The 23313-nt window shown below is 40.6% G+C and overlaps 1 protein-coding gene across 13 annotated transcripts in view; it reads left to right on the top strand.

The window, feature by feature from the left end:
* Positions 1-23313, top strand: part of SPTLC3 (serine palmitoyltransferase long chain base subunit 3) — a 125602-nt gene that overhangs the window by 63808 nt on the left and 38481 nt on the right. For all 13 annotated transcript variants that reach the window (XR_001875452.1, XR_001875451.1, XM_017818747.1 and 10 more), the window contains 3 exons: positions 7998-8122; positions 10264-10357; positions 19639-19744. Coding sequence is in view for 11 of the 13 variants with exons in the window: in XM_017818747.1 (XP_017674236.1) it covers positions 7998-8122; positions 10264-10357; positions 19639-19744 (325 nt within the window). In the remaining 2 variants the exon portion in view is untranslated. The remainder of the gene's footprint in view (positions 1-7997; positions 8123-10263; positions 10358-19638; positions 19745-23313) is intronic.

Genomic DNA, 23313 nt, shown 5'->3' with positions numbered 1-23313 from the left:
TTCAAAATTATGTGTGGCATGAAGAGAGGTCAGGGTTCACTGTTCATTGCCTCTGCCACTGCCAGATCTACAGGGTGTTGTATGAAGTTGGTAGAAGGTTTCCACCTAAATCCAGGAGGCAGCTCTCCACACTGGAGGCTGGCAGACCCGAGGAACTCTTTGCAAAGGAAGCTGCAGATGCCAGAACTTCACACTCCCTTGCATTCCAAGGGACACTGGCCACATGCAGAGGAGAGATCATTGATAGAAATTAGAAAAACACAAAATGTTGTCTGATTCAGGATGTCCTTAAGCTGCAGTTATTCAGAAGCTGGGATACTACTATATATGTCTGTCCTGCTTTCGTTCTACCCCAATCAACACATCAGACATCAATACAAGACAACTGTCAGATGAAGGATTACGAGCAAAAGGGACCTTTTTTTGTGTATATGGTACATTTAGTACTAGTTGTTTAGCATTATTTAATGTAATTAGTTGTTTAATATGAATTTATATTATTAATTACATGCCTATAGCCATTACTGGACAATTGTTAATAGTGAACCTGTTGACTAGCAAATCATCATACAAATTTGACTTGAACTAGGAACACACACATACTTGTATTGTTATGAAGCTGGGCAGTATTTACAACAAAGGTAGCACATAAGGAACTAATGAAGCAGTAACCCTGCTGTTTTCAGTGTTTCTAAGTACACTAAGATTAGAAAGGTATTAAGGGAAGATACTTAAATCGACAAGAAAGAGATGCACATAAGCCTGGGGCATGTCTTCTACGAGCAGTAGCTTGGGTGAATGTGTGAAAGTGGTTGTTTGCAGATGGTAGGCAGAAGGCAAAACCCAGTGATGATGGGTCTGCTTAGAGGGGAAATACTTTTCAGTTCTGTGTGGTATGTGGCATGACAGTAGTCCCTGAAGGATCTTGGTGGCAAAAATTTAAGCATAAATAAGACCGTTCAGAAAATTTCAGAGCAGCTGGAGATGTAGAACAGAGAAAGGTCCTCTGGGTCAGAGGGGCAGGCTGGGAGGAAGGATAGGACCATTCACCTGGAATGGTAAGAGTATTCTGAGCACATCTGAGACTGGGGAGGTTAAACTTATCAAAGCCAGTGGAGAAGATGCTGCATTAACTGTATGAGATGCCATGGGAGGATACAGCGAGATCTGCACCTATATCTGACAAAATTGACCATGAGTGTTATTTAAATTAAAACAGCTTTTGTCAGCAGCAGTTTCTCCTGTAGGTGCAGAAAAGGTCAATTTTTTTTTTCCCCCTTTGGCTAGTTCATTGTACATTGTACATTTTTCATGTCCTGATTAGTTTCTTGAAGTTTTGTTTTTCAGAAATAGACCTTGGGTCTGAATCAATAATTCTTAAATGTTGCAGGATTTAAGTAGCCATCCAGTACCTAAAGGTGGCTACAAGAGAGCTGGAGAGGGGCTTTTTACAAGGGCATGGAGTCATAGAATAAGGGGGAATGTCTTTAAACTGACAGAGGGCAGGTTTAGATTAGATTTTAGGAAGAAATTCTTCACTATGAGGGTGGTGAAGCACTGGCACAGTTTGCCCAGAGAAGCTGTGGCTGCCCCATCCCTGGAAGTGTTCAAGGCTGTGTTGGATGGGGCTTGGAGCAACCTGATCTAGTGGAAGGTGTCCTTGCCCATGGCAGGGCGGTTGGAACTAGGTGGTATTTAAGGTCCCTTCCAACCCAAACCATTCTATGATTCATTCCATAAGTAACTGGACACCAACTATTCGAGTAACTGGAGTGCTTGGAACGTTAGGGTATTTATTGTAATTACCCCAAAAAAATCTCTGTACCACATTTTATGTATTTTAATCTGCCTTTCAAAAGCATTATTTTTTAGCTTAATAAAAAATGCTGGCAAATAGGAATCTAAATAAATTTGATGTAGCATATATTCCCTCTATATAGTGGAAAAATAATGAAAGAATGACAGCTTGAATGTGAAGTCCTTTTTTCCCATGCAAATCAATGTATTTTAATGGCTGGAGTGGGAACTGGCTACTGTTGGAGACAGACTCACAAGCCTTTTGTCTGAGCCCATCCTGTCATTCTGTGTTTACAGTCAGCCTTTTCTAAGCAACATAACTGAAAATTATTGACAAACAAGCAAATTAGTCTCCTGGTTGCTGCTTGCAGATGATAATAAAATCAGTAAAGTTACACTTCTTTTAAGATAAGGCAGATTACCATGCCCTGAACACTCCTAGGCTTAGCACCGGGCTGGTGACAGGACTGTCACATGGACAGCTGGTAGTTCCAATGCTCTATTTATCTAACTGCCCATTATTCCTTATGGAGATGATCTACGTGAGTAACTGGAGCAAATGTATCATTAGTGCTCCTTAAGCAGCCAAGCAGGATTCCTGCCTTTTGAAATCCTTCTCCTGTGATTATGCCTTGGACCAAAAGACAAGATGGAGCCTGCACAGAACACTTGCAGGGTGATTCACTCTGGAGGGCATGGTTAGGAGATCACCCTTTAACACCTGACTTGCGCTCAGTTGTAGGGCTTTTTGTTCGTTAGAGGTGGGGGTTTTTTGTTTGATTGTGATCTGATTTCCAAAAGGCAGATCTGAAAATCTGTGCCAACATTTAAACTGAGTAGCTCCGTCCCCTTCACTTCCTTCTGTTGGGTTTTAAGGCCTAGTATAAATTTCTAGCAGCATTTCAAGAAGGTAAAAATATATATTTCTTCATTCTTTCTTTTATGTCACTTCAAAGCTTTAGTTAGGGCTTGCTTGTTTTAAACTCAATACTGAACAAACACAAATAATTGCTCCATTTTTCAGTTAAGAGAAAGAGATAAAAAACTAATGTTCCCATAATTTACGGTTTCCAAGGAGGAGCTTAAGGAAAAATACAGCCACATAAATGAGAATTTACATGTGTGTGTGTATATATATATTTCATAACCTTGGCTACCTTCTGGTGGAGTATGGTATAAATTAGAAAACATGAGAGGAATTTTCTTTTGTCATTTCCTACTAACATCATTTTCCCTTTTGCGCCTCCCCTCTCATAAATAACTTATCCAATTTATGATCAAAGGGTCAGGTTTGTTCCTGGTGTTTCACCATTGCAAAAGTATGCTTTGCAAAGCAAGATTAAGCTCTGGATAGTCCACCTTCTGGCAGGTGGAATTGAAGGTGTCCAGAATGACTTAAGGGTTGTATGACTTGTTTAAAACCTAAAATATCTCCTATATATGATGTTATCTATGCAAATATTTAGATACAGGCTTTGGCGTGAAGAAGTTGGATTTAAACGTAAGTTTTGTTAACTTTGTGTTTTTCTAAAATGAAAAAAGAAACAAAACCTGAAAGATCTCAACTAAACTGAAGGTTTTGTTAAAATGAATCTACTTTTTTTTCTGAGAATCAGTAAATTACACAGGTATATCATTAGATCTATAACACCCACAGCATCTTTATGGTATGAAAGCTCTATTAGCTGGTAGCAATGTTAAGAAAACTTGAATATTTCCTTTCTATCAAATGATTCCTCAAAAGCTACCTATTTTGGGGCTGTTTTATGCACATGCAGTGTTAAATGAGGCAACTACATAACACTACAGTATCATTCTCTCTCTCTCTTGCCAATGTCTCGTTCTTCAAGTTTAGGTTTTGCTCTGGTAGTGGGCTCTGTAGGACAGTTGATACCATTTGCATCATCCACTCTGTAAGCATGGTGTAAAGAAATAATACCATTTCTACATCTTCTGTTTCTTCATCCTTCTATAAATAGCTCATCCAGCCTTGCTTTTGTAAAAGCATGTATGCGTTTCAGTGATACTATTTTTTTCGTCTCTGACAAATGTTCTAGCAGGGTGAGTTTGTGACCTTAAGTTTCAACTGTGACAAGGAAGTTCAGGTGTTTTGTTCTGTTCCCCACCCTCCTAAGGGTGCCTCTGACAAACCTTCATTTTCATAGCATAATGGCTCTTATTCACCTGGGTGAGTCACATCAGGGATGCACAGGATTCCCAGCTGTTCCTTTTTCTTTCAGTGACTTGTTGCTTGTATCAGTTTACTCCTCCAGCTTTTGTTTTAACTTGAGGCAAGCAGGGATTTTCCTGTCTTCTTTGGGTCTCAGAATTCCAAACATAAAATTCTATTACAGGATCCTGTTGCCAGTGTTGGCAGTTTAACCAGTCCGTGTCACTAGTGCATAAGAACCTGAAAGACTGTATTGGGCAGGCTAACCAGTGGCACAAACCACCTTGTGAGGCTGAAAGTGTCAAAGCTAAATAATGACTGTGGACCATGGGAAGTGCATTTTCAAGCTTTATCTGTCTAGTAGACTGACAGTGACTTTGAACCCAAGAGTATGGGTAAGCCGATGACAAAAGCCTGTCAGAACACAGTGTGCTTCATGTTCCTTGTCACCAGAGTGCAGTGACAAGTTAATGGAGGGAACTGGGTCATCAGATTTTGAAAAGGAGGGGATTTGCTTTGGGAAGAGAAGTGTGGGAATCTGTGGAGGTGGCTACCATTGTGAAAGTCCACTTCTGATAAGATCTTTGATCTTAATGCCTATACAGTCTTGGGTCACAGTAACTCCTGCTGTACCATAGTGCATTCACCTGTTCAGCAGTGAGGAAAAACTTTCAAATTATTTAATTTTGTCTCCTAAAGACACAGGTACCTTTCTCTTTTTTCTTTGTCTTAAATCTTTCCCAGGAGGTTGGCGTACATTATTTAGTTGTATCCTCATTTGGTGGATCAAACCAAGCTGTAGTTGGCATAAAAATCAGAACAGGTGAAGGATGGGAGAAATTTCTGATGTCCGTGCATGGGGCAAGTGTAGAAGCTATCTGTGTGCACAATGTATTAATAAAAATGTATCTAGTGTATCACTTCATCCATCAGAACATGATAGTGGTCTTGAATCTAGCACAAAACAAGACATTTTAAGGGCCATGATAACCTCACTTGACACCTCTAAGGCTGTATTTAAGGAAGAGCAGTGTAATTACTGCCTTTCTTATGTAGCTTGAGATGTTGATGGTGAGTTGTTTCAGCTTGTGCCAGTTCCTTTGGATCAAATTTGCATCTGGTCTGGTCGTGCTGTTTATGCTTGTTGCAGGGGTTGCCGTGACTGGCTGGGAATGCTAGTGGAACAGGCCTCATCCCAGCAGAGCATATCTGCTTCCTTGTTTCCTCCAGTGGAGAGAAGTGGTATAATTGATGCCATTTACAGTGTCCAAGGACTGACCTATACTGGAGATTAAATAAATGATTAAATAAATGCATAATTTATTTACCATTTACTTTAAACCTGCCATTTACTTTAAACCTGCCATTTACTTTAAACCATGCCATTTACTTTAAACCTGGCAAAATGCAAGCTGACATGCTTTATCACCTCTGCTCAGTGTATACAGCTGTCATGGACTTCCCAGTGTCAGTACTGGTGTGTATTGTTTTGCTTCTGCAGTATCTCATCTCCCACCTACACTATTGCCATGACAATTAAGGTAATTCAAAACCAGGGCTCATTTTGCAAACCTGTGTCATTCAGGTTTTTGTTTTGCAAACTGATTCCAGTTTTTATTCCAGGATTTGTAGGCAATAGCAATGTACAATATCATCTCTATTCAGTCTTGGGATTAGTAAATAATAAGTAGGGATCGGTCACTTTCAGAATGTTTCATAATCACAAAATCAATAAAAATAGGTCCAAAATGTGCTGTTCTTTTGTGGGTCATCTAATAGATGCTTTAACAGAACAATCTGTATTGAGTCAGGCTTTTCTTGTTTGTAAAAACAGAAAACATATGATGCAACCCCAAAAAGCAATTTAACTCCACCCCAGTAGCGTCAGATTTATCCCTGGAAAAGTCAGGGACAATTTTGTCATGCCTTAAAATGCCTCCCTTGCAAAGCACACACTGCTTGTCTCTCGTGCTTTCACAATCCTCCTTCTAATTCCAGCTGTGACCACAGTGTGGTTTGCTTCAAGCTTCCGTTTCAGACTTCATCAACTTTTTGTGTGCTGATATCCCTCAAGTGACAAAATAACATCTGCAGGGAACACTGAGGCAGATGGTCATGCTGGAACTCTTAGTTGTCCATGAGTGCTGTAATCAGGTTGAAGACTAGATGGGGCAAATCTGCAGAAAATGTAGAACTAGCCATAGAAGTACACTCTGAGACCTGGGCCGGGCTTACAAGTTAAGACATAGATTCTCACCCACATTTCCAGTGAGCAGCTCAGCTCTGAAGCACTGTGTAGTTTTGCATTTCATGAAGCTTGGCTACTAAATGGTGGCTGTGTGCAGAGCCACCATGTATCCAAGTGTATCTTGGAATCTACAAATTCAAAAATTAGCCATCCTCAAAGAGCTTCATGCAGGGTCAGCTCACATCTGCTGGAGGCTCTGCAGAGCCAGATTTTCTGTGTCACATTGCCTAACTTCTCAGAGCACAGAGACAGCCCAGCTCCATGTACAGTGTGGTACAAGGACTGCAGAGACACTCTCAAAGCTCTGCCAGAGTTAGCTCAGGTCTAGCAGAACCCAGGTGGGCTCTGTGCAAAATATGTTCTTTACTGGCCAAGTAAAGGTTTTTGCAGAAGCCATATGACCCTTGCTCCTCATCTCCTGGCTGCGTGATAGATACTTTGCACATTCTTTTCCAAGTGAATGTCATTCCTACGTTAGATATTTAATGAGAGAAAATAATGAAAACACTACTTCACTCTACCCTCTTAGTGTTGTTGCTGAAACTGTTCTTCTGCCATTTATATTTGACTTTTTTAATGAGCTCTCCTCCATGATGAAGGTAAGATCATCTTCCTGACTCATCATTCTTGTTGAGACGCTCCAGCCAAGCTTCTGTGTTCCTCCATTCATCTCCCTTTGTCCATCACAGTGAACACAGCTTTCTTGTCCCATCAATTGTAATTCACTTTGCCTATATTATTGTGACTGCAGTTTGTGCAGTGCAAGTGAGGTAAGGTATTCACTTGCCTAATTTTTTTCTTCTGTTCCCTCATTACAGCCTTACTCACAGGGGAAATGCTCAGTCAGAATCCACACGCCACTCTCTTTTCTTCCCCACAGATCATCCTGTAAGAGTTCCTTCTGCCTTGGTACCTGCAATGCACAGCCAGGCAACCAAAGACTAGAGAGCTGGCAAGTTGAGATGATTCCTTACTGTTCAAAGCTATTTGTTATCTCAGTCTCTTAACACCACTCTTTTGTTTGTTGCGTTTTGTATTTTGTCCTCCTTCGCTGTGAGTTGGGCAGGAAGGATGCTGCCTTTTTTGGGTAGTTGGAGCACCTTATTTGTTTGGAGACTTCAGGCACTAATATTAGATAATTCACATGCAATAAAGAAGGCTCTCTAGTGTTGCCTTATCATTTATGTTCATTGCTGAGAGGAAGGAAAGGGGAGAGTTATCATCAGTTATGGAAAGTGGAATAGGTTTTACCTTCCAAAGCAGAAAAATATGGAGAACACTTTTGTTTGTCTGTCCATGTAAAATCCTAATTAAGGATTTTGTATACATATGTAGGCACTCAACAAAAAATGGAAGAATCTTGTCCCTGGTTTTTGTTTTCACATCCAAAGAGAATTTAAGAATGCCTAAAATGTTTTCCCCACATTTCCTACAAAAAAGGAGGTATTTTTGTCCTCTTTGCAAGGGAGAGAAAAAGGCAAAAAATTAGTCTTCAGAATAAACTATGTCAACAGTTGTTACAGAAAAGGGAAGCTTTTTGCCACAGCAGCTGCTTTGCTGCCTTAACAGCTGCAGTATTTATTAGTATTAGTCACAGGTGGTTTGCACCCTTCCTTTCTCTTGCATTACCCCACATGCACAGGATACAAATGAAAAACCTTCATTAGAACTTAATGTCATATAGCTTAATAACACACTTCTAGCCTGTTCTTTTGTACGTTTTGTGCCTTAAAACTTTCACAGTTTAATGAGATTTAATATTCCCTGTGCTTATTTCTGCAGGCACCCTAGACAAGCACGTAGAACTAGAAAAACTTGTGGCCACGTTCCTTGGTGTTGAAGATTCCATGGTGTTTGGCATGGGCTTTGCAACTAACTCGATGAATATTCCAGCCCTTGTTGGAAAGGTGAGGACTTCCTAAAGGAACACGTAGAACAATCGTTTATTGATTGTTTTAACTACTGTTACCGAATTCTGGGCGCTCACTGAGTGGAAAGGCTTGATCGAGGAACAAAGCTTGGTATCAGGCATGTGTGAGTCACAAGGCTGATGACCTTGTGACCTTAAATGTGCTCCTTCACCACTTTTGCTAGTGCTGAGTGTTGCTATCACACATATCTAATGTTTACTTAAGGATCAGGGATATGGCTGTTTAGCTTCTCTTAATGAAGTTGCTTCTCCCTAAAAAGTAAGCGAACGTTGTATCCCTTGACGAGGTGTTGTGGGAGGAAGTATTTGGGCTGCTGGCAGAGATATTGCCCAGCTGCCTGTGGTGAAAGATGACTATTAGGATAGTTTATACAACACTTTCAGAAAACAAAAAGCACAGTGCTTTACCATTCCTGATGAACAGAGCTCCAGCCAGCTCTGCCAAGAAAGCTGGCAGCAAACGCAAGTCTAAAGTCATGACCATATTACAGAAGTTGGGTTCTTATTTGGTGCTGAAGGGACTTCATCTCTGATTTGGGGTAACTAACACAAAGGCATGAACATCCATCATCCTGTCAGTCCTGGACATCACAAGCAGAGACACTGTGCTGGGAAAGCTGGGAGCTCCTCCTTAGTTCATCGAAGTGTGGAACAGAGTGAATTCACTTTGTGGTGTATGATCAAAACTTCTGAAACAGCAACACAGAGGTGAAGACACTTCTTCACTCACTGTTGAAGATGAATGCAGCTTTTGCAAGAGATTTCTGAAATATGTGTATACAAGTGTTGAGCAGGGACAGCTGCCTCAGCTGCTCAGAACATGAACTTCAGTCTGCAGTGGTACTGGAGAAATTATCCAGCACTTTCAAAGGGAACAGATACTGAGAATTAACAAAGGTAAATTTATGAAATTGCAAAGGTAAATTTATGGAATTGCAGACATACATAATAGCTTAAGATACTTGTCCCTTGCTTTTAATAATTTTCCCTCACTTACCTGGCCTTATGTGGAGACTCAAGCCTCTGTCAGACATGGGATATTTAGATAAAAGTGGCACAAATAAAGATAGGACTGGATGTATCATATATATGTTTAACAATTCAGTGTATATTGTTATACAATATTATTATATATTATATATTACAGATATTGTGTAACTGCCCTATGTTTGGGAGATTTTTTTTCCTGTGTTTTCCTCTATATTTAAGCCTAGCAGCTACATTTTCTTGTCAAGATGCATATACACTTACTATTAGTGCTTCATACCAGTCTCTAGGCAGACTGTGTGAGTATCTCTCAACCTAGGCCTAATCCATGATTCCTAAATAAGTATTTACTTAATGTTGTGTTGCCCTTTGGGTAATGAAACCACAGCACAAGATGTTTAATAGAAAGCAGAGCTAAATTAGGGTTCAGGCCTGAATTTCAACTGTGAGTCCTGGCTCCTGTTAATGTAATATACAAATTTACTTCTCCTGCATTTCTATTTTAGTTTCTAAAAACAAAATGAGTTTTCAACTGAGTTAATTAATAAAAAGTATACTCCAGGTCAACTGTAAATGCATTTACCAGAGAAAGGCTCCTCCTAGTGCCTAAACTTCACTCACATCTTAATGGAGATGGGACTTACAATCTCTCCTGATCTCATTTCTGCAGTGGAAAGTGCTGATGTCAGTCCAGCCTTTTTTTTTTTTTTATTCTTACTCCTCCTTACACTACTACTGTCATACACTTTATATATGGGGAGGTGGCTGCATTTTCCTTACAACTCAAAATAGACTGTAGAGAGGTGATAGAGGAAGCAACATCTCTGGATTTTACTATAAACCAGTCAACCTTCAGTAGGGTTATTTGCTACTTTTCAGTTACAGGAGAAGTTTGATCCTGCGAACCACCTGAGAATGTGCCTGAGAATCTGACCCCACAGTTTCTGCCTGCCTTTGCAGTGCATCCTGGCACCTTCAGAAAAGTGGCAGAAAATCCAGTTCATGTTTAATACTTACGGCTTAACTGGTGCAGTTCTTTATCACAGATGTGTGTTTGTGCTGACACACACATGCACACGTGTCAGCAGCCTCCCAGTTCATGCAGGTACTTATTGTGCTCCTTCTCCACAGGGCTGCCTCATTTTAAGTGATGAGTTGAACCACACTTCTCTCGTTCTTGGTGCGAGGCTTTCAGGTGCCACTATTAGAATCTTCAAGCATAATAGTGAGTATTGAAGTTGGAAAACTGTAGAGACAGAATTGTTCACACCTCAAAGGCAAGAATGCTTTCTTTCAATGCTTACTCTGCTGTCAGTTCTCAGGCAGAAAGATTAACTGTTTAATGTTATGAGTGATTTCTGATGGGAAAAATTAAGAGTGCAATACTATAATTACTATTGTGTATGATTTGTGTCATCAGGTTGGACCTTAATTTCATAATTCAGTGTTGTCTTAATCTCGTTGCTGTCTTTTTGACATTCTGAATGACTGTGTGGTGTCATAAAGGGTTTATTGTTATTGTCATTATAGCTCAGGCAGTAAAAACACACTTACAAAAACATGCCTCTGTTTCCAGCAAGTTCAGTGCAACCAGAGTTCCATTCACATGGCATTACTTTGAAGCAGTTATTCTGAATTTCCAGGGATCTAATACCAAAGATGTAGATGGTTGTATCAAAAGTATCATCTCAAATATTCTTTGAACTAGAATTTTAGTATAGAAATCATGCATTAACTTTGCAATCATATAGTTGTCTTCTAAAATGCTCATGCTTTTTAAGTTTTATTTAGTTAATGCTGCTGTGGTTACTGTCAGAGACATTGGGACTGCTTTGATGACGAGTTGTTCTTTTCCACTGTTCCCCATTGCAATTCCCCTTTCCATCCTCACTGCTGCCACCAGGCAGTGATTGCAACAGAGGTTTAGAAGCTAGAGAAGTGGTGAGGAATAAGAAGAGAGATCTGATTACCTTTGTAAATAGCTAATACAGTCCCTTCTCTTCATTAAGTGTTGTGTTCAGCCCCAAGGGGAGCAAAAATGCATATGTTGTAGAAGGCCTAAGGATGAGCTGGAATGAAAAATACACTATAATTATAATGTAAGATGTTGTTATAATTAATATCTATTCATAATTTGGGCAAGAAGCAATTTCTGAAGATCATTCAAGAATTAAAGGTCACCTGAACACAAATATTTTTACAAAAGTAATTATTCTTAGATTAACCTGTAGCAAAACCCAGCTTGGTTCACTTCCACAAATCTGGGTACACTAAGCATGGTTTTTGTACCAGTTTTGTGGGGCTTTTTTTCTTTTGTTATTCAAAGCCTTATTCCATTCAAAATAGGTTTACATCACATCTTGCAGGATGACCTCTCACTACCCAAATCCAAATGTTCTCGGTCTCTCCACCCATCCATGTTGCATGCAGCCCAGCTGGCTTGGGTCACTTCCACAGCATTTCAAAGAACATTCCAGTTTGAGGAGTGTATTACTGTCAACTATGAAGACATCAGCTGGAGCTGTTATCCTCACTCTAAGGAATTTGGTCTCTAACCATCCCTCACTATTTCATTCCCCTCCCCAGAACCTGATACCTAAGCAGCCTCTGCTTGTGCTTATGGTAAATTAAAGCTGATGCTCTTTTGAATAATGTGTGAACCTAAAAATAATGGTGAGCTATCCAAAAAGCATTAATCCAGCACTGGAAAATGTAGACAGTTCCTTTAAGGGTCTCAGCAAACCTCAGTGGAAGCCCATCCAGATTGCTTTGGAAAAACTCATTGGTTTCTAATTAGAGATCTTACTTGCCAAGGACAGTCTTGTATGCCATTGCTGAGACATCACCTTAACTTGTTTTCAAAATGAAACTGTGGAAACTTTTGCAAACATTGTTTGGAATTTGAGTGACAGACTTTGTCATCACAATTTTGTGGGCTTTGAGCCTGAACCTAAGCTGCATTTAGAGAGCACTTCATGTGGAGAAGCTTACACACTTCCTCTCAGCCCACTGTGTCTGTTTGTTAGTTCTGTACTTAGCAAATTCTTTCTTTTAATATTTCCTTAATCATATCCAGAAGTTACAGATCACCAACAACTTCAAAAATCACATGTGCAGAGATGTATGTCTGTGCCTTTTGCTTTGGAGGAAATAGGGTGTGTATTGGGGGAAATAGCAGTGGAAGGTGTAATCCAACAGGACTGCCTTTGTAGGATGCACAAAATGAAGCAGACAACCTTGTTCTCTGTGGGTCTGTCAGGGAATAGTTTAATACCAGTCAGTACAGCAAACTAAGGACATAAGTAACCAAACTTCCAGCTTGGGTTGGGAGGGTTCTTTTCAGTTAGACAGATGCTTGTTTTGTTAGATCAGAGCTGTGTTGCTTATGCTCCCAGATTATCCTTCTTGCTAATGTGTGGATACACAGCATTTATCCAGGCATACCCAAATTGTCAGAGTATGTTACTACTGTCGTTGTCATGCTTATGAACAGTGGAATTGAGCCATTCTCCATGTGACACTGTTTGGTGTGAAGGCAAAGTTCCTTCTGCTGTATTGGCCCCGTGCATGAATAGGAGACTTTGCACCTTGAGTTACCACTTGTAGATCTCTAAGAAGCATTAATTTCAGCATCATCCTTTTTGTTACTTTTGAAAACCCTCCCCTGTTCTAGTTAAAAAAGGCAATACCCTCCACCTCTTCTTTCTAAGGGCAAGGGATTGATGTATCTAATTTAATATACAGAAATTAATGACCCTTTAAAGAATCTGGCCCCGGGCATCAACTGGAGGGATTTACTGTGTCAGAGGCATGGAGGGAGCCCTTTGATGAGCAGCTGGAACAATTCTCCAGCAAGGTACAGAAACACACTCACTCTCGCTCTGTTTTATCCTACGCTAAAGACAAAGCAAGAGATGCCAGTCAGTACCACCACTAGTGCCTGAGACATGCTTTCTGTGCAGGAGCACCGAAATAAACTCAGATCAGGGAGCAGATTTGGAAGTTCCCTTCTTGCTTTGAGAATGCAGCTTGGGAAATCAGCCTCTATTCCATGCTCCTTATTGCTTTCATCAGCAATGAGGATGCCCTTGATAAAACTGCCTGGAACATATTTACTTTGGCTCCGACTTCCTTGGTTGTGTGGGTGTAGAAGAGACACTGGGAGAAGGGGGAGGTGTGAATGTTTGTTGCAGTTATTGTAAATGGGGGGGGAATAATTATGTAACAATTTAGTGAAGCAATGATATATTTTCTGAACTAGCTGCTTCCTGAATATAATACAAAAAAAATGCAGAGGTTGTGTGCTAGTAACCTCCCTTTTTAACAAGCTTGCAGATCTCTCTCCTTTCCCCCCTTATTATGGAAAAATTATTTTTCAAAGAAAAATTACAGGAAACTATGTTCTATGATAAAAATATTTCACAGAAAAGAGAGTAAAATCTACGATTTAAAACTTACTACTGAAGCACCTTCATCTTTCAAAGGCTATACTGTGTCTAATTCTGTAAAACGGTGGGATTTTATTTCAAAGCATATAATTTTTAATACTGGATTGATTTTTCATCATTCAAAAGTAAATAATTACACTTTTATTATTAATAAATAATTATTTCATGAGTAAGACAAGAAATAATCTCTACCTATTACCTTAATTAAATATAATGTAATTATTATTCTTACAAAAGTTAATGAAATTCTATTTCAGTAAGCGGGTAGCTATCTTAGACATGACACTTTTCATAAAATATCTGAATAGTTTGTCTAGAACAGGCAAAATATTTAAACCTCTATGCCTGTCCTAGTAAAATAAAAGGCATCCATTTTGACAAAAACATTGCACAGGTGTATGAGAAGGTTTTCAAGCCTGAAAATGAATAATAGAACAAAAATGTGCTGTGGACCTATAAGTATGTTTGTATTTGGATGTAGGAATGTGCCCTGCATCCTGCCTGCCAGTGAACAATCCCTTCCTTGTAAACAGACAGGAATTTACAGGTCTGGGCTGAGAGAAATGCACAGGCACACACCTACAGATCATCTATGTAAGAGAGATTTAAGAGAATATTTCATTTCAGCCCCATAACTAAAAAACTACTGAGCAGGACATTCCCTTCCCGTGGGCTCTCATTAGCTCTGTCTCTAGTTTTCACCCTGCCAAGGTTATTACCAGTATGGCACAGGGGTTTAGGCCTTTTAGAGACTTTTTCTCTTGCAGGGATTTGGGAGTTTTTGCAGAAGCAAGCAGTAGAGCTCAGCTCCCTGGAGCCCCTGCACTGATGAACTGATCTAGGGGATTTAAATTTTTTTAAAAAAATTTATTTTAGGACCTCAGTAGTCCTAAATGTATGTAGTGGTGTTTTGGTGGTCTAAAGTTTTTCAGACCTGCCCATAGAGCATCTGCCTTTTGTCCTGCTGTGGTGTCATCACCATTCAAGTTACCATTTCCCAGGCAGTGATTTTTTTAAGAAGCTAGGACAGAGTTGCATTCCTGCACTGAGAACACAGGCAGCAGCATGGTCCAACAACTAGTATGCAGTGGGAGAAGGTGAGAGGCTAAAACATCTCCCCACCTCTGTAGCGGTAGGGGCCTGGCTTTGCTTAGTTTATGTGCCAGAAGGTGTGTCTGATGTTATCCTCACCAGCCCTGGGCTCCAGGGAGTCTCTCCTACCTTGTCTCCAAGTGACAGGCAAGAGGGTCCTTCAAGCTATGTGGGGGCTAAACTCAGATGTTTTTATTTCCTGGCTCAGGGAGAGATTGTTATATTTAAAAGCCCTTTTACAGGACCTCTGACCTTTATCTTGGTTAAATATTAGCCAAAATCCCTTGACCCTTCCAATAAAACCTGAAAAGCAAAACCAAATATTTAACCATTAATCAGCTTGTGATTTTGTCAAGGGGTCTCTGTTGCAGCAATTCTGGGTCTTATACTGGTACCAGGTGTTCCTTCAGTGGACAGATGAGGGTGTTATGGACTAACTACATCCAAATGAGTTCTGTTCTTATCAGCTTCTGTGAGAGGGCACTGTACAAGGCTTAGGAATTGTTTGTTCTTGCCAATTCCACTACATTTTCCCCATGTAGCATCGACTGCAGTCCCGTTTGCAGGTTTAGATTTGCTATTCCATGAAGAGTCTGTGGGAATGTTGTTACTGGGCACAGAAATCAGGCCATGTGGGAAAAAGTATTCTCAGTTCTCTTCATTGCAAGGGCACTTCACCAAGCAATCAGAACAAGTGATCCTGTGAGAAGGGCAGGCAATTACAAGGCACAACCAAACACCTTGATTAGGTGAAAATCCAGGATCTAATCTGCTGCTTTAATCCACACCTGAAACGGGAATTAGGGTAGTAGATTCTTAATTCCTCCTTATGCACCTTTTCAGTGTTGTGGAAGTACTAAGGGGTTTTATGGGTTCTCACAGAGCAGGTAGTTGATGACAGAAGTGTGTCATTCAGGTAGTTGATGACAGAAGTGTGTCATGCAAGCATGAGCTGTTTGGGTTTCCATACAAAATATGGTTTCCTGCTTTGGGCAACATTTGTGAATTTATGTTAGTCCAACTCTGGCATTTCTCAGTCTCCTCAGTCCAATTATTGCTTTGGAGTTCAGATACGAATGCCATGAGGACACAGTTACCTGAAGGAGCTGTAGTTACTACTGGAGGAAATTTAAGAGGGCAGAAGGCCCTAACTTTTCAGTGCAAATGTATTGTCTAGCTAAAAAGAAGGAAAGAAGATGGGGAAAAAAATAGTGGAAAACTCTCAAGTGCATGCTTTTAAGCAAGCAAGCAAATAAAATAGGGGAAAATGAAAGAGACAAATAAACATGTAAAAATTAGCAAAATATCTCTTTGGTTGCAAAACCCGAAGAGTTTGCAGTGGCTTAATCCAGGACAGTTCCTTAATTTTTATTTTTTTTCCAAAGGTGTAAGTGGCCCTTGAATTTCTGAAGTGAGGACAGCTTATAGCTATTATAGAGCAGGATGAAAGGCACATTACCTACTAAGGTTTTGTCCTCCCTGGAGCCTCTGGCCACTATCAGAGACAAGATTATTGCAGCAGATAGGTGGACTGCAGCCTAATCCAGTTTGGCGTGTCTTTCCCTGTGACACATACAGACGCTGCCTCAGCGAGGAGACCGGAATATCCTGCTCCGACCACGCTGTGTCTGCGTTTGCCTTCTCTGATTTGAGAAAGCCATGTCTGACTTGAGTGTGAACAGGGAGCTTTCCTGAGTGAGTGCCCTTTGCTTTCACAGAGATCTGTGTTTGTTGAGGGGCAGGCAGGGGAATCTCGGACTGCTATGTGGCTGTAGTGATCACCACTCCCACCAGCCCATTCCAAACGCAGAGATTCCTGCATCGCCACAGAGTCTGCAGGAACTTGAATGAGAGTGCAGAACGGGAGAAACTGAAAATCAGATTTACAAACACAAAATGAAAGAAAGAATGTGACAAGAGTAGTAGTAGCCTGTTTATTTTAATTAAGCAGGATTCAGCTGACATCATGCGGGAGATTTCCAGCCCACGCAGAGGAACAGTGATGACATCCCCAGCGTTGCAGTGCAAGGATGAGAGGTGGAGACACCGTGTCTCCCTGAGCATGCCTGGGAGAGGGCAGGGGCCCTTCCAGGAGCCCAGTGTCCCACCTGCACTGGAGGCAGCATGACACACTGCCCAGGTCCAGACTCGCTTCAGCCCACTGGCACTTTGTGTTCTTGGTACTTCTGTTGAAGTAACTCTGAAAAATCCCGTACAAGGATTATGCAAGTCCACTGATGCACTGACAGATCCACTGTGCCCTCTTAGGAAACTTTATCCTCCATATCAAGACAATATACCATAGGTAAAAGGTGGAAAGTGAGACACTGATCGATTTGTACTTCGAGTAACTGATCAAGAGGAATTCTTACCACCCACTCCTGTGCTGGTGAGCAGTTGTTTGCCATTGCCACTGGAAACCCTGGTCTGGTGATGGTCAAACCAGGAAGGACAGTTATTTTCCCTGTAACTGGTTATTCAAGACGGACTCATGCAATCATCTGATCATCTCAATGTCCCAGTGTTTCTCAGTCTAACTATATTTAATGGGCAAATAATTTGATGTCTGAAAGTCACCTGGGGTTGCACTCTTGTTTTTCCGGCCATTCAGTATATCCCACTTTCTGGAAAGCACATAGAGCACTGTGTCTTCACTTTGAAGAGCAGAAGCAGCCTGTTGTGGGGAATATTAAAGGTTCCAGATTTTCTCCTCCTCCCTATTTCCACTTTCCAAATGAGGCACTACAAGCACAGAGTTAAAAGGTCAGTAAAACTCATTTGCACCTGAACAAATCATGTTCACTGTTCTGGCCTCAGAAAGGGTCACCCATACATTTTTTTCAGAATGAAACATCAAAAAGAAACTGAGATAGCCCTGATCCTGCAAACAGACATGTTCTTAGCCTGTATTCCAGCTGGAATGTGTTACATGTAAAGTCAGTCAAGCTCATCCCTCAGAGAGGTTCCCCCCTGTCTGTGCCCTCGTGTACCACGGTAGTTTGGACAGAGGATCTATTCACATCCATGTATTTTTTAAACAGAGTTATTGACATTTCACTTCTGTCTATCTCCTCGTTTCTTTTTTTTTTTCCCATGTGAATGTGTGTTAAAACAACTGCATCTTCAAGCCATGCTTTTAGCTCAGAGACAAAATGACTTTGCTGAAGTCTAGGACCAATCTGGATGGACATATAGACAAAACACTGAATGGAAAGACCTTGTGTGTTTCAGAAGAGGGTTTCAAAGGTCCCAAAAGGATTTAGATGACAGTGACATCAGTAGAGAATAATTCAGTGGAGAAAAAGGGGCATCCAAATTTTACTGTGAGTGAGCATTCCGTTATTCCGGGGGAACCCTTTAATGCTCAGAACTTGAAAGGATTTCTAAATGTTATCTACTCCAAACAAAAGAGAACGTGAGCAGCTGCAAATGCTGAGCTGGGTTATAACTTTCCCTTGTAAAGCATCAAGGAACTTTTATTTCCTTGATTGCCATCTAGTGGAAATTGTGCTGTCTGCATTGCATCGTTCCTAACACCATTTCCATCTCGGAGTTCACTGAGCTGTGCAGGTGATTGCACCACTGAGATAAGGGGCAGGTGATTGCACCACTGAGATAAGGGGCAGCTGATGTTCTCTGCTTTGTAAAGTACAGCAAGGACTTGCTAGATCAGGACATTACACTGGAAGGTGCAGAGTGGCAGAGGTGTTGATGAGACCTTTATCTTTCACTGACATCAGTACGTTGCCAGCAAGAGGTGAGGCATCAGGATGGAAGGGTTAAAGTCATAACCTTGTCATCTCTCAGGTCACAGGTTATTCATGGTGCACACAGTTGGTGTGCAAATGGCCCCATCCAGTCGGGCCAAAACCAAAGTGTAGATCAATATTAATATTTCTAAGCTGTATTTCCTTCACCTGGGACAATTGCATTCTACAGATTAACTTAGTACTATTTTAGAAGGTTATAACAACTGTGTTAAGATGTGTTACTGAAACAAATGGGGTTATATCACAAAAAAATGCCACTGATTTTTTCAACCCACAGTTTGAGCTGAACTGTAGTGTTCCTTACAAGACTCAGTAAAGTGTTCTTTGAAAACATTTTGAAATGTCAATCCAGATTCCTGAAAAGTACCAGAATAATTCATTTTGGAGAGTGTTCATTCATGTGGAGACACCAGAATGCTGGTTAGATTACAGCTCTGCAGAGTCACATTTGGCCTGACCCTTATTCCTGTGATATTTTTTCTTTCTTCTTCCCTGTTTTTCAAAACTTCAATGGCTTTCCTTCAAGAATTGTATGCGATTACCCACACTCAGCCCTTAAGAAAGCAGCTAAGTGTCTAACATTGTTCCAGGCCTCCTTGTATTAAAGTCCCACCAGTGCCAAGCATTTTGGCACCGAATCAGTTTATCCATGCCATGTGCTTGTATCCACTTGCCTCCCCCTCACCAGCAATCTTTTACTCAGTTTCCTTCTTGAGAAGGACAAGACTTCTCTTCCTGCCACCCTGATGAGCTTCATGCAGCCTTGTCCAAACCTTTGCTGAAGCAATGCATGTTACTCATGGGCCTGTCATTGGAAAGCCACCAAAACCTCACTATTCAGAAGCCCTGAGACACTAAGAGCATCAGCAACCCCTACAGAGAACTGCTGGCAATTAGCCTCAGTACTTAAGCAAAGTGATTCCCTTTTGCCTTTAAAAATAAATATCAGTTTCCCAGATAAGTTGCATAACTGGAAGCTTTTTGTAACTCTCCTAGTCACTAGACTGTATTTAATTAAATCAATTGTTGGGTCTTGCCTATTAATAAAGGAAGTTTATCTTTAGGACAAATTCTTCTTTTTTAATGTTGTCTTTTTCTGTATAGGAAAAATAGCACCCAGTAGAAAATCGGAAAGTCCTTTAGAAAAATCTTTGTTAATGTTTTTCCTTCCTCCTTTTTCTTATTTTTAAATAAAGATATGCAGAGCCTCGAGAAGTTGCTGAGGGATGCAATAATATATGGGCAGCCTCGCACCCACAGAGCATGGAGAAAAATTATCATCCTCGTGGAGGGCATTTACAGGTATGTGTGTGTTTTAGAAAGATGAGTACCCTGTCATTTCTGAGGACAGAATGATATATTGAGTGAAGGGAACATTGACTTTAAGTATCTGAGGGAAATCTTAATGAGATTGGAAGTTACAATAATGTTCTGTGATCTCATAAATAGGTTAATTTCCATTATATCAGCCTGAACCCTGGATCCTGTAGCTCCAGTGGGGTGTTCTGAATCTTGATTTAGCAAATCACAGTGGAGTGGGAGATGTATTGAGAGCAAGACGGATCAGCTGGTGTTTGTTGTCACAGATGTGATAAAATTCATGGAGCTATAGTAGGTGAGTTCTGCTAAGTGAGTAAGCTGAGTTTTCTAGAGTTGTTATGCATGGGCAGATCAAAAGACAGCTACACTGAATTAGTTAAGCTCTGTGTGCCCAGTTCTTACCCAGCTGCTAGAATCTAAAATCCCAAGCTAAACTTAGGCTAAGTGTATCAGCACCTTTCTGGTAATTAGTGCTGGATCTAACAGACTCACACTTTAACAGAAAAACAATTAAAAGACTGGCTTTTAAAGAATTATTTGGTGGTATTCCATGTAGCCCTAGTCCCTGGAGGAATTCGAATGAGAGAGGCACCTTTGAGAATCCATCAGATAATACTGGCATCAATAATACCATGCAATTACCTAGTCAGGTAGCTCTGGTTCACTCTTGTGGTGCAGTTTACACCCAGTCAAACAGTCACTATAGTTGAGCAGCAAAGCAGCGGCACCAGCCAGAGTCACCATCCTGGGCTGTTTTCTCCAACCTCTCCAGTCAGGAGAGCGTTACTGGGAAGGCAGCCATGGGGCTCATGGATGGCGTGGAGGGGAAGCCACTGGTGGGTAAGTTGGAGAAGGGAAAGGCAGAGATCATGAAGAGGAGGGAAGGGCTCAAGAAGCAGTGTTAGTACAGTAAGAAGGTTTTCAGGTATCTAGGCAAAGCTGCTGCGGTGATGACAGGAGGGGAGGAGCAGGAGAAGGATAATTTGGGAAGTAGCAATACCTGCCCCAGAGAGAAGGGAACCAGAAGCTCTCATTCACAGGACATGACATGGTTTATAAAAGCAGCATTAAACTTTATATATAGGGATCATATCCTGTGTTGCTGAAATGCAGCCAGGCTGGATGGGCAGTCGCTTATGCCATTTTACTGTGAAATGCTGGCACAGTTGAGCAAGTTAGCTTTTTTTGTAAGAAATCTTTTACAATCTCATGTCATCACAACTTCATAGTTGTCAGTGCTTTCTTTCCACTGAACATTTTCCATCTGCAAAGAGACCAAATCAGTCCTTATCTAAACACCTGTCAGTCAGAGCTGAAACAGGTCAGCAGCAGATCAGCTGATCCAAAGCAGGCTGAATGTGTCCTTTCAACCAGAATAAACAGAGCAAAACTGCAAATAAACATCGCTTGGCACTACTAAAAGAAAGCTCAGATTTAAGGGCTTTGATCATGCAGAAATTAAGTGGACCACCAACATTTTACTGACAGATATCCCCACTGGTCACATGGCTGGCAGAAAAACCTCCAGCTGCTGAGCTTTGTTCGCTTTTAAATCCTTTACCCTGAATATTGACCACGAGAGAACAAGAAGGTAGATTGGTGACACAGAAGCATAGATCATTCCAAGCAGTAGGACAAACCCACTGTCAGATATTTACTATATTAACCATAATATAGTAAATATTATATATATTTCCAGATTTAGGTTTGATGTAGAGTTTTCTTTTCCTCTAGTTTTGCAGTTGGTTTCAAAAGGAGATTTCATTTTCCAAAGATCAAAGAACCTTCTGTTGGAATGCAAAATAAAAACATGTTAAAGCTCAGAGAACCTCACTGAAAAGGAAGCATAATGTTCCTTCAGCTCCATAAAGGCTAAATAATATTAAGACCACTTGTGCCCTGAGTGTCTATGCTTCTGACAGGCATAAAGTAGAAGAAAACCAATGCTCAGGTCTCTGATAGTCTCTCGTTGGAAACCAGCCCTAGCAATAGCTGAGTTGGTTGGTTCATTAGTTGTTTTCATAATCCAAGCAGATCAGAAATTGCAGAGTGTGGTTTGGTTGTAAAGCAAGTCTGCTCTGGCTGCAGGGCCAGTGCCACCACACCCCACCGTGCCATGTCCCTGCCACCACTGCCAGCCCTGGGCACTGCTGGGAACAGGCTCATAGCCCGGGTAGTCTAATCCAGTCAGTAGCTAAGAACATTTCATAGGCCAAAAAAAAAAATAGCTGGAGAAAGACATACTAGAAATACTCTTTTTATGTGCATGTTCTTTCCTTTCTTGGCCCACACTTGTTGAAAGACTAAAATTTTCCAGCCCCATATTGGCTAATGTTAGGTTTTCTTGAAGGTTTGCCAGATGACAAATTAACATTCGTCAAGAGGGTTTAAGGGGAGGTAGAGTGTAGTTAATGTATTCTTCTTACAATAGTTAATACTGCTTTTTTTTTTTTTCCATAAAGGATTTAAGTTATGCTTCAGGGACAGCTAATACGGAATTTAAATAACTTGGTCAAAGCCATTCTCCAAGTTAAAATATCTTGATTTGCAAGTTTGGCTTGGCAAATTTTTACAGAAATGCTTTTTCCAGAGATGCAAAAGAAAACACTAAGCTTTCCATCTTCAAAGAAATATTGTTATATGGGACACCATAGTCTTAGTATGGTGACGTTTATGGTATGGAAAGAAATTTGCCTTCTGTTTCCATTAGGAGTATGTTAAAGTGTTTACATTGTGCATAAGCATGGACTTACCAACTGGCAAAATTTAAAAAGGGTCATTGTTAGCCAACACGAGCATTTCTGGAAATCAGACTTGTGTTTGAAACCATAAGCCACAGATTTTGCTTGGTTACAACTGAAGGCAGAATTGGCCCCTCAACTTGGGAAGAACTCAAGCTTCATGTCAAACCAATAGCAATAAGTATATGTTTGTTTGCCTTTAAATGTCTCTATTATCTTAGAAAGAAAAAAAAACTCATCAGAAGTAAATATAACTACTAGTGAAAGCTAGTCCTTAACTTGGACTAGCCTAGGAGCAAATCTATTCCCTTTGGGTTCCAAACTGAGGGAGACCATCTCACCATCAATCTTCAGCACAGAAAGCATGAACAACTTTTGGCAGTGACCAAGGCACAAGTTAAGCTGACTTGCTAAATCACATTTTTATTATTTGAATTCCAGCTAATGTTTTCCTTGGCTTCTCCCATTTCCAGTTCTGGATTAATCAGTTACTGTGTTCTTACATGGTCCGTGGTAGGCTTCTGCTCTCTTCCATGCCTATTTACTTAGGAGTCAGATAGGCCAAGGCCCAGGGCAGGAGTTATGGGGCATCAGAAACTGATCAAAACAGATTGTTTTTCATTTGTTTTTTCCCTGCTTTTAATTTAATTTGGGTATTTTCCCTTCCAGCTAAGAAAATAGCTCTGATCAGTTAGATATTGTCCAGTGCCTTTTCATGTGCGTTAGAAGTTTCCTTGGGATTCAATGCCAATAGTGTAGGAAATTTATCAGGGTTATTTCTTATTTCCTGGGATTAAGTGACTGGGACTT

Source organism: Lepidothrix coronata, unplaced genomic scaffold, assembly GCF_001604755.1.
Source record: "Lepidothrix coronata isolate B3197 unplaced genomic scaffold, Lepidothrix_coronata-1.0 Scaffold71, whole genome shotgun sequence".
Classification (NCBI taxonomy): Eukaryota; Metazoa; Chordata; class Aves; order Passeriformes; family Pipridae; genus Lepidothrix; species Lepidothrix coronata.
Note: the sequence above shows the minus strand (reverse complement) of the source record. Positions and strands in the feature narration are given on the sequence as shown.